General features: G+C 39.6%; 1 protein-coding gene across 2 annotated transcripts in view; it reads right to left on the reverse strand.

Moving 5' to 3' along the window:
- The window catches only part of SKL2 (shikimate kinase like 2), a 31,561-nt gene extending 18,203 nt beyond the window's left edge, over positions 1-13,358 (reverse strand). For both annotated transcript variants that reach the window (XR_016084681.1, XM_010278521.3), the window contains exons 1-3: positions 13,009-13,358; positions 5,483-5,673; positions 5,203-5,397 (exon numbers count right to left, since the gene is read on the reverse strand). Coding sequence is in view for 1 of the 2 variants with exons in the window: in XM_010278521.3 (XP_010276823.1) it covers positions 5,203-5,397; positions 5,483-5,673; positions 13,009-13,245 (623 nt within the window). In the remaining variant the exon portion in view is untranslated. The remainder of the gene's footprint in view (positions 1-5,202; positions 5,398-5,482; positions 5,674-13,008) is intronic.
- Between the last annotated feature and the right edge of the window lie 977 nt (positions 13,359-14,335).

Raw genomic sequence — 14,335 nt, forward strand, 5'->3', positions numbered from 1 at the left:
AGTTCTTTGATTTCCGTTTGATTAATGGAGACATACGGAAGTGAGTTCAAGTAGGTGTCGGTTTCTGGACCTGCTCCAGTAGATTCTGTTTTGACTGGTGTTACCACGATTAAGCTAGATGGGACGAACTATCTTGCCTGGGCACAGTCTATAAAATTTATGTTTGTAGTAGAGGAAAACTCGGGTATCTCACAAGCAGTAAGGTGAAACCCGAAGAGACAGATCCTGAATTTGAGAGATGGATGCAAGAGAACTACACCGTTATAGGATGGTTAGTTAACTCTATGCAACCTCATATAAGCCAGCACTATCTCTGGATGTCTTCTGCTAAGGAGATATGGGACAGTGTAACTGAGACTTATTCACAGAAACTGAATGCAGCCCGAGCGTACAAATTGAAAAGTGATGTGAAGAACCTGAGACAGGGGGAGAAGAGTGTAGCAATCTACTACTCTATACTAAAATCCCTATGGCAGGAAATTGATGTTATGGAAACTGTGGTATGGGAGAGTAAAAAGGATGCTGAAATGTACAGAAAGTTGGTGGAGAGAAATAGGGTGTTCGAGTTTCTCACTGGACTCAACCCTGAGTTTGATATTATCAGACAGAATATTTTGGCCAGAGACGAAGTTACTCTATCACAGGCATATGCCATGATAAGTAGTGAGGAAAGTAGACGACAAGTTCAGTTGCAAAGTCCACCTATAGAACACTTTGCACATGCGAGAATGAAATCTAAGGGGCCTACTAAAAAGGGGGAGCATGTGTGTGAATATTGCAAGAAACCACGGCATACCAAGGACACCTACTGGAAACTTCATCATGGACTACTCCCTGAGAGGTTTAAGAACAATCCTAAGAAGGGCAGTCAAGCGGAAAAACTCAAAACTGCTAATGCTGCTGCAGTACCTGAAGGGGGAAGTAAGGAGAGTGAGAAAACATCAACCATTGAGCAGTTGGCTGCAATGAAGTTAGACTTTGAGAAGTATGGGAGGCTCCTAAATCACCTGGAAGCTACAGTTTCTTCAGCCCACCCTTCCAACAGTACATCCTCTTCATCAGCTTTTGCTCACTCGGGTACATATGCCTCAGCTAATCATGCTTTAGTTTCAGGTAATCATAAACTCCCTTAGATTATAGATTTCAGTGCATCAGACCATATGACCAGCCTATCTAACCTTTTTTGTTCATATCATCTCCTCTCTAGGAAAGAGAAAATATCCCTTGCCGATGGGTCACTTGCCCCCATCTCTGTTAAAGGAGATATAAAGACCTCTGACACCATGTTCTTATTTTCAATTCTCCATGTTCCTAAGCTTAACAAAAACCTTTTATTTGTTAGTAGCTTAACAAAGTCCATGAACTGCAGCATAACCTTATTTCCCACTCATTGTGTTTTTCAGGACCTGCAGTCTTAGAGGACGATTGGGAGTAGCCATGAGGCGAACGGAATATACCTGCTGGACACACCAGATCAAGCTTGGGACCACCTAATGGAGTTGCTTTAGAGTCAGTTGTGTCAGAGTCTGTTAACAAAATTTTGTTATGTCATTTTCGGTTTGGTCATTTGTCTTTTTCCGCTTTAAGTCATCTGTTCTCAGATATGTTTAAAGGAGTGTCTTTATCTAGTCTTCATTGTGAGTCATGTGAGTTAGCAAAGCATTGTAGACATTCCTATTCAACAAGTAATAAAAGATCTGTTTCTCCCTTCCATATTGTTCACTCTGATGTGTGGGGGCCATATCACATCCCAACCATGGGGGGGCTACAAGTGTTTTATCCTTTTTATTGATGATTATTCTCGTTATACTTGGATTTATCTCATGAAATCCCGGGATGAAGTACCAATTATTGTGAAAAAATTTCATGAACTTATCCTCACCCAGTTTAATACCCGTATCAAAATATTCCGCTCTGACAATGCTAAGGAGTATTTTGAGAAAACCCTCTCCACCTATCTTGATACTTTTGGGATTATTCATCAAAGTTCTTGTTCCTACACTCCACAACAAAACGGGGTGGCGGAAAGAAAGAACAAACATGGGGTTGAGGTTGCCAGATCCCTTTTATTTGCATCCCATGTTCCTGTAAGGTTTTGGGGAGATGTTGTTCATACTGCTACCTACCTAATCAATCGTATGCCCTCCAGGGTCCTTGGCTTTAAAACCCCCTTTAGTCTTCTCTTCCCGGATGAGGATCTCTTTTCTCTCCCTCTCCGTGTATTTGGGAGTACTTGTTATGTGCATATTCATAGTCACCAAAGGCATAAATTTGAACCTAAGGCTCATAAGTGTGTGTTTCTGAAATATGCCTCTACACAAAAGGGTTATTGTTGTTTTGATCCAGTTCGTGGCACCCGCTTTGTATCTCGGGATGTCACCTTTGTCGAGTTGACTCCTTTCTTTAGTATTCCTCCTGAGGGGGAGACATCTAATGAACCCTTTGCTATGTCTCCAGTTGTTCCTCTTCCCATCCCTTGTGAGTCTGATCACGGGGTGTCCACCTCTTCCACTGGACCCACCCCTGATCCTCCTCTTGCTTCTGCTCCTACTCTCCAAAGGTGTTACCAAAGGCGGAGATTCAGACATATGCAGGTTGTTTCCACTCCTTCAGAAGAGCATCTTGCCACTCCCATAGTTCCGGAGGAAACAGGTCAACCCTCTATTGGCCCAGCTTCGACCGTCCCTGACCTTGACCTTCCTATTGCTCTTCGCAAGGGCAAGCAGAAGTGTATAGCCCATTGCATCTCCAAACATTTATCTTACAGCCTTCTCTCTCCTTCTTACTACTCCTTTCTTGCTTCTGTTTCTTCACATGTGATACTCAGGTCTGTATCAGAAGCATTATCTCAACCTGAATGGAGGGATGCTACGATGGCTGAACTTGAAGCATTATATAAGAACCATACCTGGGATATTGTGGAGTTGCCAGAAGGGAAGGAACCAGTGGGGTCTAAATGGGTGTTTACCATTAAATATCACTCTGATGGCTCGGTTGAGAGGTATAAGACTAGGTTGGTTGCCAAGGGTTACACCCAAATGTATGGCATTGACTATCTTGAGACCTTTGCTCCTGTAGCTAAGATGACTTCAGTTAGGGTCTTGCTTTCTCTAGCAGCTACCTTTGACTGGTTGGTCCCTACACCAGTTTGATGTTAAAAATGCTTTCTTGAATGAAGATTTGCATGAAGAAGTCTATATGTCTCTACCTCCAGGGGTGTATGGGAAAGAAATGAAAGGCAAGGTGTGTAAACTACACAAATCCATTTATGGTCTCAAACAATCTCCTCGGGCTTGGTTTGAAAGATTTCGGGCTGCTCTTGTCTCCTTTGGCTACATTTAAACACAATCTGATCATACATTGTTCTTGAAGAGAAATAACACTCTGGTGACCTTCTTGATTGTTTATGTTGATGATATTGTGGTCACGGGTAATGACATTGAAGAGGCCAGTAAACTAAAAGGATTTCTCAACTCTGAATTTGAAATCAAAGACTTGGGAGATCTTCAGTATTTCTTAGGCATTGAAGTTGCTCGGTCTAAAGATGGTATCTTCATATCTCAGCGCAAATATGTCCTTGATCTTCTTGCTGAAACTGGTAAACTTGGAGCTAAGCCTATCTCCACTCCCATTGATCCTAATCATAAGCTTTCTGCCACAGATGGTGAACCTTTGTCTGATAAGGGAGTGTTTCAGAGACTGCTTGGGAGGTTGTTATACCTTTGCATGACTCAGCCAGATATTTCCTATGTAGTAAGTGTTATTAGTCAGTTTATGCATTCTCCCAGAGATACTCATCTAGCTACTGCAGAAAGGGTTTTGTGCTACTTGAAAGGTACTCCAGGGAAAGGTATTCTATTTGCTAAGCATGGTCACATGAAGCTGGAAGCCTTTACTGATGCAGATTGGGCAGGATGTATTGATGACAGAAGGTCCACCTCTAGTTATTGTGCTCTGGTTGCTAGGAATATTGTGTCTTGGAGAAGTAAGAAACAATCAGTAGTTGCTAGATCCTCAGCTGAAGCAGAATACAGGGCAATGGCTCATGGTGTGTCAGAACTACTATGGCTACGATCCCTTCTAGAGGAATTGGGGGTGGACTATGAGAAACCAATGATGCTCTATTGTGACAACCAAGCTGCTATCAACATTGCACATAATCCTGTTCAACATGACAGAACTAAGCGCATTGAGGTTGATAGGCATTTCATAAGGGAAAGAGTCTCTTCAGGAGAAGTTTGTTTGCCATTTATCACATCAGAAGAGCAACTGGCTGATATCTTGACCAAGGGAGTTTCCAAAGGGAAATTGACACACTATATAAGCAAGCTGGGCATGATTAACATCTATGCTCAGATTGAGGGGGAGTGTAAAGAGACTAGGCCGAATGGGCCCTAACAGCTGCTTGTGTGATATCCTTTATTTTTATCTTTTATTTTATGTTGATGGGCCTCACTTAATGGGCCTGTTATTTGTTCTTGTTTTATTTTCTTTATGTAATTGTCAAGCTGGCCGCCCACTTAAGGGCATACTTGTCATCATTATTTTTTAGAGATTAATAAAATAGGGTTAGAGGAGAATGGTGAATTATTCGACTTCTTCTCTTACCTCTTCTCTTCAACATACACAGCTCTTGCACTATTATTCAGATCTGATTTGCACTGTTAATTACTAATTTTAAACCTGATATTAGAAAACTGATTTACATCTAAGACTAGCTAACCCACTTATTTGAGTTCTAATTTATTAAATGTTATTTGGATTTTAAAAAAAATGCCTTCAACAACACCAGAACCAATATTTTAATCCAAGTATGAAGTTCCAGGTAAATTTAAGTCTACGTATGTCCTATGTGTATCTCTGTATCCGTATATGTTGTAACTAACAAATAATAAAAGAACAACTATATTTGCACTATATAAAACGAATAATGTATCTTTATGTGCATTTTAGAAGTAAATAAAGATGAGCATTTTCATGTGTCCACTACACATCAACACATGTCATCTTGATATGGGTCAATATCCTACACGAGCAGCCTCTCCACTTTAAATATTTGGAGTTGAATAATATGAATGTGTAACTCATTGAATTTTTTTGGTAAATTCAGTAAGATAGCAAATGAATAAAATGGAACAGATATTAACAATGAGAGAAATCAATTTAAAATCATCAGTTCCTATTACCTAGAGGAAAACATACCCAAGGCCAACTGCAAGTTTCTGAGCAATTTTCTGGTTAATTTCTGTCGACTCCCCAACAATGTAGATTGAAGTTCCTTTAAGAAGTTGTGCAACTCCTACTGTAAGCGACTCCCAGGACTCCATGATGTCTGGCCACTTCAAGTCTGGATCTTGCTTTTTCAAATTGACTACAAGTTGATCCTCATCTAAGTACCTGTTGGAAACAGTAAGCCCAAGCTAACATGTGATCATTTTCTTTTAAAGAATAAGGAAATTCATGTAAGGAAGATCATACAAACCATATAGTTTCAGCAGGCTTTATCCTCCCATACAGATTATTAGTTTCTATAAGAGTTATGGGAGACTCAGTGCAGTGCTTTCTTATTGTTAAGGAACTCTCATCAGCATCCACGGAAATATCTCTAGAACTTTGAATATCTCCAGACCCTAGCTTTAATCTCAATTCTACCTCTGTAGCACTATCAGAGAACTGCATAAAGATTTGTATAAAGGTGCTTAGTGATTTACATAGGGTAAAACCAAATGCTCGTTTAAAATCAAAGGTTCAACCGAGAAAATTGAGAGGTTAAAATGAAATCATCAAAGTTTCATTAATTTCAAAAGTCCTACAATCAGATATACAATAATTTCACTAAACGTTCTAGTGTCTCTATTTGAATCATTAACCTAGATGGATTGAAACGTAGCTCTCAAGTTTTTAAGGTTAGGATAGATATTCAAATTCATATTCCCAATTCATTTGGAAGCTATCTGGCCTACATATAGTATGTGCAAAAAACACTTTTTAAAGTATATATGATGCCTTCTCCAAGTCTCTTACTTTAAAAGAGACTTCTGCTTAATAGTAGCATTTGGGTTTGTTTTCCTCAAAAGCTACTACACTAGAAATCTGTACCTGCAATAAGAAGAAGAAAAGGGAGAGAGGAAGGGGGGAGAGAGAAGTCTGGGGGAAGAAAGGTAAGGATTGCCCAACCAATTCATTAGATTATATACTTAACAGAATATAGAATGCAATCATATAAATACCCACACTAAGTTATTTACATCCCAAATATCACTACAACTATTTATTTAAATAATAATTTTAGCCTACACAATTCTTGCTTCACTATTTGGTTCTTTTCTGCTTATGACATTCAAAAAAAAAAGCTATCTTTACATTTTGTTAAGCATTTGTTCAGGGAATTCTTTATTGAGTAACATTAATTCTATTAATAATCAAATATTTATATAAATATATTAACATGAAATGTGTACGTAAGAAGGCATGAGGATGAGGGAAATGGAATCTAACAGTATTTTTTGCCTTTTTCTCATAGAAATACAAGAATGCCACTCTCTACCAACTCTCTCTCTTTTGCTTTTTTTTCTTTCAAATTACAAGAATGCCACTCTCTCCTACCAACTCTCTCTCTCTTGCTTTTTTTTCTTTCAAATTACAAGAATGCCACACTCTCTCTTAGGGATGGCAATTTCCCCATCCCCGGCCCGATGGGGTCGAGGATGGAGATTTCAGTTTTCTTCGATTTTCTTCTAGCCTGAGTGGAAGCTCGACAAGAGGCCAAAAAGGAGTGGTCGTTTTGTGGTTTTGGAGGTAAGTATGCCTCCAGTTACTGTGGTGGTGGTCGTTGAGGTGGTGTACTAGATGCCCTCTATTCTGTGATACGAAGAGGGTTGTTTGTGGACAGGTATGAACAGTTTTGTTTTTCGCCCAAATAGTGGACTGTAAATGCTGTGTTTTGGTTCAAAATATTTTTTTGTGGAGGTTTGAAGTGATTAGTATGCATATCAGCCTTGTTCTCCTCTGTTTTTACCTCGTATGTGTGTTGAAAGTAAGGTTTTTCGACTGCTGAAGTTCACAACAGCAGTGGTGTGGTGGTGGTTGTACTGTGTTGAATGGTGTGTGGATGATTCTGAATAGTTGAAAGTAAAACCTTGTGTTGTGTGGTGGTGTTCATACTGATTTCTGTGGTGATGTTCATACTTCCTTGTGAGGTGAGCAAATTTAGTTGAAAATGTCGTCAACCAGAGATGGTAGTGACAACAAAACTGGGGTGATTATCTCTCCAGATTATCTGAATGCTCAAATGACATCCATTAAACTGAATGGTGAGAACTATGTGCCTTGGGTCAAGTCAGTGGAGGTGTTCTTAAAAGCCAAGAAGAAGGTGAAGCATGTGAGAGAGGAAAGACCTTCCTCTGACTCTCTAGGGTTTAGTGACTGGGGGGAGCAGGAGGATGCTCAAATTATGACATGGTTGTGGAATAGCATGGAGCCAAAAATCAGTATGAACTTTATGTTCCTAGATACAGCTAAAGAGATATGGGATCATGCTAAGAAACTGTATTCCGGGTAAGACAATACAACTAGGGTGTATCAGTTGTACCAAGAGTACTTCAATCTGAAGCAATGTAGCAAAGCTTGGAAGAATACTATGCAAGTTTGAGGAATATCTGAAATGAGCTTAATGTGTATCATCCTCTGACACCGGATGTTCAAGTTTAGCAACAACAACATGAGCAACTTGACGTAACGAGATTTCCGGTGGGTTTGAAGGCTGAATATGAACATATCCGTGCACAAATACTAGGGGGGTCTGCCCTTCCCTCACTTGAAGAAGTGTTTGCCCGTCTTAGGAGGACATCTATTAAGTCTACAGAGCATTCTTCCTCCTTAGATAGATCTGGTTTGGTTGTGGCTAGAGGTGGAGGTTGTGGAAATAGAGGTGGTGGTGGTGGTGATGGTGGCCGTGGACTTCCAGGAAACCGAGGTGGTCCCATGTTTAACCGGGCTGGTGACCGGAGTGGATGTCGAGACTTAGGGGGAGGTCGTGGTAAATGAAGAAGTAATGCTCCTAGGAAGTGTACATACTGTTGATTAGAGGGGCACACTATTAATTTCTGCTATGATTTACATAGTCCACCCAACACTTGGGTTGACCATACTGTGACTAGGGGTAGTGGTATAGTTAGTGAAAATCAGCAAACGGATCAGACTCCCTCCACATCTATTGGTGCTTCTGGGAAGGAGATGGTGAGTGTACCTCATGTAGTATATGAGCAGTTCCTTCTGACATCTTCTCAGGAGAACACAGCTACCCTTGCCCATTCAGGTATGGCTTGCTTGGCTTCCAAGCCTTCACACTAGATCATTGACTCCGGAGCCTCAGACCATATGTCTGGGACTCCAAGCCTTCTCTTCTCTTTCTCGATCCTCCATATCTCAAACAATTACTCCTGCTAATGGTTCTACATCTCCCATTTGTGGTGTTGGTGATGTTGATCTCTCCTCCTTATCTTTATCATCTGTTTTATATGTTCTTAAGTTCCCTTTTAACCTAATGTCTGTTAGTAGATTAACCAAGTCACTTAATTGTTCCATAACCTTTTATCCCTTTTCTTGTGTGTTTCAGGATCTCAAGACGGGGATGAAGATTGGTGGAGGGCATGAGGCAGGTGGATTGTATTACCTTGATGGTGGTGGTCCTCTAGTAGCCTTTCAATCGTCTCTTACTCCTCTTCAATGGCACTGCAAACTTGGCCATCCTTCTCTCAAAACTTTGAAGTTGCTGGTTCCTTCTTTGAGTCATCTTTCATCGTTGGATTGTGAATCATATTAGCTTGGGAAACATCATAGAGTCTCTTTCAGTCCAAGAGATGATAGTCGTGTTTTGAGTCATTTTTCTTTAGTTCATTCTGATGTTTGGGATCCAATCTAAGTGATGTCATACAATGGCTATAAGTATTTTGTCATTTTTGTTGATGACTTTTCAAGAATGACATGGATTTATCTTATGAAAGATCGCAGTGAATTGTTCTCCATTTTTCAAAAATTTTATGTTGAAATACGTACACAGTTTGGTGTTCATATTAAAATTCTTCGCTCCGATAATGCAAACCTCGTGTTCCTACAGCCCACAACAGAACTTAGAGCATCATGGGATAATTTATCAAACCTCGTTTTCACAAGAGTACATCTCAACACCATTTCAGCAATACTTAGAGCATCATGGGATAATTCATCAAACCTCGTGTTCCTACAGCCCACAACAGAACGGTGTAGTTGAACGCAAAAATCTACATCTCCTTGAAACTTCTCAGTCTATGATGCTTAATATGAATGTCCCAAAGAGTTTTTTGAGTGATGCTGTCCTCACATCATGTTTTCTGATCAATCGGATGCCCATGTCCATCCTTGGAAGTCAATCCCCCTTCTCCGTGTTTTTCCCACCTTGTCCCCATTTCCTCTTACCCTGAGAGTCTTTGGGTGTGCTTGCTTTGTTCAAAATTCGGGTCCTGGTTTAGACAAGTTAGATGCACGAGCTACTAAGTGTATCTTCCTTGGATACTCCAAGACTCAGAAAGGGTATAAGTGCTATAATTCTAACTCCTATAAGTCATTTGTGTGCTCCAATGTCACCTTCTTTGAATCGGTTCCTTTTTTTCTCGGGCACTGTGGTTCCTTCTCCTTCCCCTGTAGTTCCTCTTCCTGTCCCTGTTGATGATCATCTTCTCGTGGTCCCCATTCCAGTTGTAGTTCCTCCACCCGTGCCAGTTACTACTAAGAGGCCACCAATCAAATAAGTGTATACTCACAGAAGCGCACCGGCCCCTCCTCCAATCCAGCCCTCGTCAATAGATCCTATGGTTGCTTCTCCCTCGGACCTTGATCTTCCTATTGCCCTGCGGAAAGGTAAACGCACTTGTACTTCTCATCCTATTTCACATTATGTTTCTGTTGCTCACCTTTCTGCTTCTCATCGCAACTGTATATCATTGTTATCATCTGTTTCCATTCCCAAGACTGTCTAGGAAGCCCTTACCTCCCCAGGGTGGCGGCAAGCAATGGAAGAGGAACTATCTGCTCTACAACACAACCACACGTGGGAACTCACTACTCTTCCTCCTGGTAAGCATGTTGTTGGGTGTAAGTGGGTCTACATAGTGAAGTATCTCCCAAGGGCTATTCTCAGTTGTATGGTGTAGACTATATGAAGACATTTTCTCCTGTGGCTAAAATTGGTTTAGTTCGGGTGTTGATTTCCTTAGTTGCTATGTATGATTGGCCTATTTTGCAACTAGACGTTAAAAATGCCTTCTTGCATGGTGATCTCATTGAGGAGGTGTATATGGATCAACCACCGGGGTTTGTTGCTCGGGGGGAGGATCATAAGGTTTGTAGACTCAAAAAGGCAATTTATGGACTATAACAATCTCCACGAGCATGGTTTGGCAGGTTCAGTGAAGTAGTGAAAAACTTTGGGATGAAACAGTGTCAGGTAGACCATTTTGTGTTCAGCCATGATGCAAAAAACGGGAAAATCTTGCTAGTGGTGTATGTGGATGATATTGTCATAACTGGGAGTGACAATAATGGGATTGACAGGTTGAAGAAATTTCTACAAGACCACTTCAATACGAAAGATTTGGGTAAGCTAAAATATTTCTTGGGAATAGAAGTTGCAAGGTCAAGACATGGAATTAACTTATGTCAAAGAAAATATGTTCTTGACTTACTTGAAGAAATAGGGTTGTTAGGTGCTAAACCAGTAGAGAATCCTATGGAACTAAATGTCAAGTTGAGTGTTCATGCAGGTGAGGAGTTTGATGATCCTGGAAGATACAGGAGGTTGGTGGGAAAGTTGAATTATCTGACTATTACCCAACCAAATATATCATTTGCTATGAGTATGGTGAGTCAGTTTATGCAACATCCTCGGATTCCTCATTGGGAAGCAGTTCTAAGGATTGTTAGGTACCTGAAGGGTGCTCTAGGTCGTGGTTTTCTATATAAAAGTGGAGGGCCACTTGAGATAGTAGGGTATACAGATGTTGATTGGGCTGGTTCTGTATCAAACAGGAGATCAACTACAGGGTATTGTACCTTCCTTGGTGGCAATCTTGTAACTTGGAAGAGCAAGAAACAAACAGTGGTGGCAAGGAGTAGTGTAGAAGCTGAGTACAGAGCTATGGCTCATACCACATGTGAATTGGTATGGTTGAAGAACTTGCTACAAGAGATGGGGTTCTCAGTTGACAAACCTATGAGACTATACCGTGATAACCAAGCAGTTGTTCACATCTCTTCCAATCTAGTCTTCCATGAGAGAACCAAGCATATTGAGGTTAATTGTCACTTTGTAAGAGAGAAAGTGATCAGTGGAGTGATAGCCACATCTCATGTGAACTCGGGAAATCAGTGGGCAGATCTCTTTATAAAGGGATTGTTCCGAGGCAGAGTAGATTATATTTGTGACAAGCAGGGACTATATGACATATACTCTCCAGCTTGAGGAGGAGTGTTAGAGTTCACAAAACAGGGGTATTTTGGTCATTTGGGTGTATCTGTGTGAGAGTGAAAGGTCTATTTTATTCAGGTCCAAGTTGTGTGCCCCATCACTTATGAGGGGCAATATAGTCTTTCTTGTAACCAAACTTATTTTGAGATAAATACAAGTGGGTCGACTAGAGAGGACTATTTTTTCCTCATCTGGATGAACCCTTCTCCTCTTTCTTCTTCTTCTCTTCTTCTTCTCTACTTTAACCTAGAATCGAATAGGGATCTCTTGTAGTCCTCTAAACTCTCATTTGCTACAAGTATATGATCTGTTATTTGTCTCCCCTTCACAAAAGCTCCTTGATTGCTTGCTATGATAGTTGGAAGCACCTTTCTAATTCTAAGGGACAGCACCTTAATGATGATCTTATAAAGGCTATTTACTAGATTGATCGGTCTGTAATCCTTTGGATGATTTGCATCACTTTTCTTGGGAACCAAAGCAATGAAGGTGGAATTTAACCCAGGGTTGATTACTCCTCTGGTATGGAATTCATCGAATACCAGCTTTAAGTCCTCCTTTAGTATCTCCCGACAATCCTAGTAAAAAGCCATCGTAAAACCATTTGGGCCCAATGCCTTTGATCTATCCATTGAGAAAGCCACTTCTTTTATTTCTTCCAACTCAAACTTCTTTTCCAACCACTCCCTATCTTCTCTCTTCAGTGTTGGCCAATCCAAACCTTCCAGCCACACCATTTATTTAGGGGCCTTCTAAATATATGCTTAAAATGATTTGCAAATGCTTCTGCAATTTCTCTTTGACTTGTGACAGTTTCCCCTTCAATCTCCAAACTGGTAATAAAATTTCTTCTCCTTCTGCTACTTGCCAAAGCATGAAAGAACCTAGTGTTCCTACGAGTCTCTTTTAGCCACTTGCATCTTGACTTTTGCGTCCAGCTTATTTCCTCGTGAAGAATATAATCCTCTAACTGTTTACTTAATCTCCATCTTTATTCCTTATCCTCTAATAGATTCTATTCCTTGATTCTTCCTTTTTGATATTGGAGCTTTTTATGAAACCGCATCCCACACCACACCACTACCGGATTACTCTATGACCACCGCTCTTTACTTTCTTAATGAAACTCGGGTGCTCTAACCACATGTTTTCAAATCTAAATGGAGCGCTACCAGCATTTCTCACCTCCTCCTTACAAAGTAAAATAAGCTCATCAACAAGAAAGCATAAGAGAGAGAAAGAGGGAATATGGATAAGGAGAAAAACTCCATGAAATAGTTTTTCAACAAAATTAATCATATGCCCTCCCAAAGATAGTTTTTATAATAAAATTAATCCCTTAAATCCAAAGATAAATGTATCCGAAGGTACTTTAATATTAAAAATCAAAACGACTTTCACATTTTCATCTTTCGTCTTCATCTTCAACAAGAAAGTATAAGAGAGAGAGAGAGAGAGAGAGAGAGAGAGGGAACATGGATAAGGAGAAATACTCCATGAAATACCTCGTAACTTATTGTGTCAACAATGCCCGATGAGAGACTTCTGCAGCAAACACGGCCGAATCTCTTAGAGAGAGCGACTCCTGTGGGCAGAAGATGGCGCTTCGGCAACGAGAGCGCATTGTTGATAGCGAATTTAGGTGCGCATTTGCAGATAAAGAGTTTGGGGAGCGAAAATTCTAGGGCTTTGATGACGTTTCCGGAGAGGAAGCAGGGAATGAAGAGCATGGAAGCAGCCATTAGTGTCAGCTGAGAATGTGAGAGATAAGACTAGTGCAGGAGCCTTTATCCATTGAGAGCAAGGAACCTGAACAGTTACTATGGGAGATTAGGAGTTCCTGTTCCGCAACGGCTGATACTTTTTAGTTTCTTTATATAAAATATAAAATTAGAGAATGACGCCCTGTATATATTGAGTGATGACACTTGGTCCACCTGAATTTTATTTTGTTACAAAGACTCACTGAACTTCATAATTCTAACATTTTCCCCCATTCCGTTATCAGGATTGACGGTAAAAGAAAAAGATGTCCATTCAAAATTCAACTAATGAGACGGAAAGCTATCAAAATGATAAGAAAAAGTGCATGTTATATAAATACAACTAGCGGGACTTGTGCAATGCACGGGATTTATTAAGCGAAAATTAAATAATATAAATGAATATTTACTAAAATATCCTTTATAATTTCATAAATTTATTAAAATTTACCCTATAATTAGCATTTTACTAAAACACCACTTATACTTTGCAATGGATTTAATCAATAATCAATCTTATGTTAGAGGACTTTGGAAAATGATAGTCTTTACCTTAATGTTCATTTAAATAAATTTAATCAAAAGAAAATAAAAATAAAAATACATTTTTTATCCTTAATAAGACACGGGCAACTACTCTATTGGTTATATTTGGTCATTTTGGTTTTCTATGCCAAAAAAGTGTTAAGGGTATTTTTTGAATAAAAGATTATGGACCTAATGTCAAAACAAACACTCTTTAATGAAAGGTTGATTAAGTAAATAAGTTGTAAAATATATGGGATGTTTTAGTAAAATGAAAACTATAAGGTACGTTTAAGTAAATATATAAAACTATAAGGTGTGTATGAATGGCAACAAGGCGAAAATCATATTCTCCGTCCTCAACCCTGATTTTGAAATTAACCCCCACCCCTGATCCCCGATGGGGATGGTTCCCCGTGGGGACCCGAATCCCAAAAATGTTTTCAGATAATAGCATTTTTTAAAATAAATTTAGTTAAAATAAATATAAATTATAAATAATGTTTTAAATATGTTTTGATATATAATATAAATAATATAATAG

This window comes from Nelumbo nucifera, chromosome 3, assembly GCF_055504915.1.
Source record: "Nelumbo nucifera cultivar China Antique chromosome 3, China Antique-T2T, whole genome shotgun sequence".
NCBI lineage: Eukaryota > Viridiplantae > Streptophyta > Magnoliopsida > Proteales > Nelumbonaceae > Nelumbo > Nelumbo nucifera.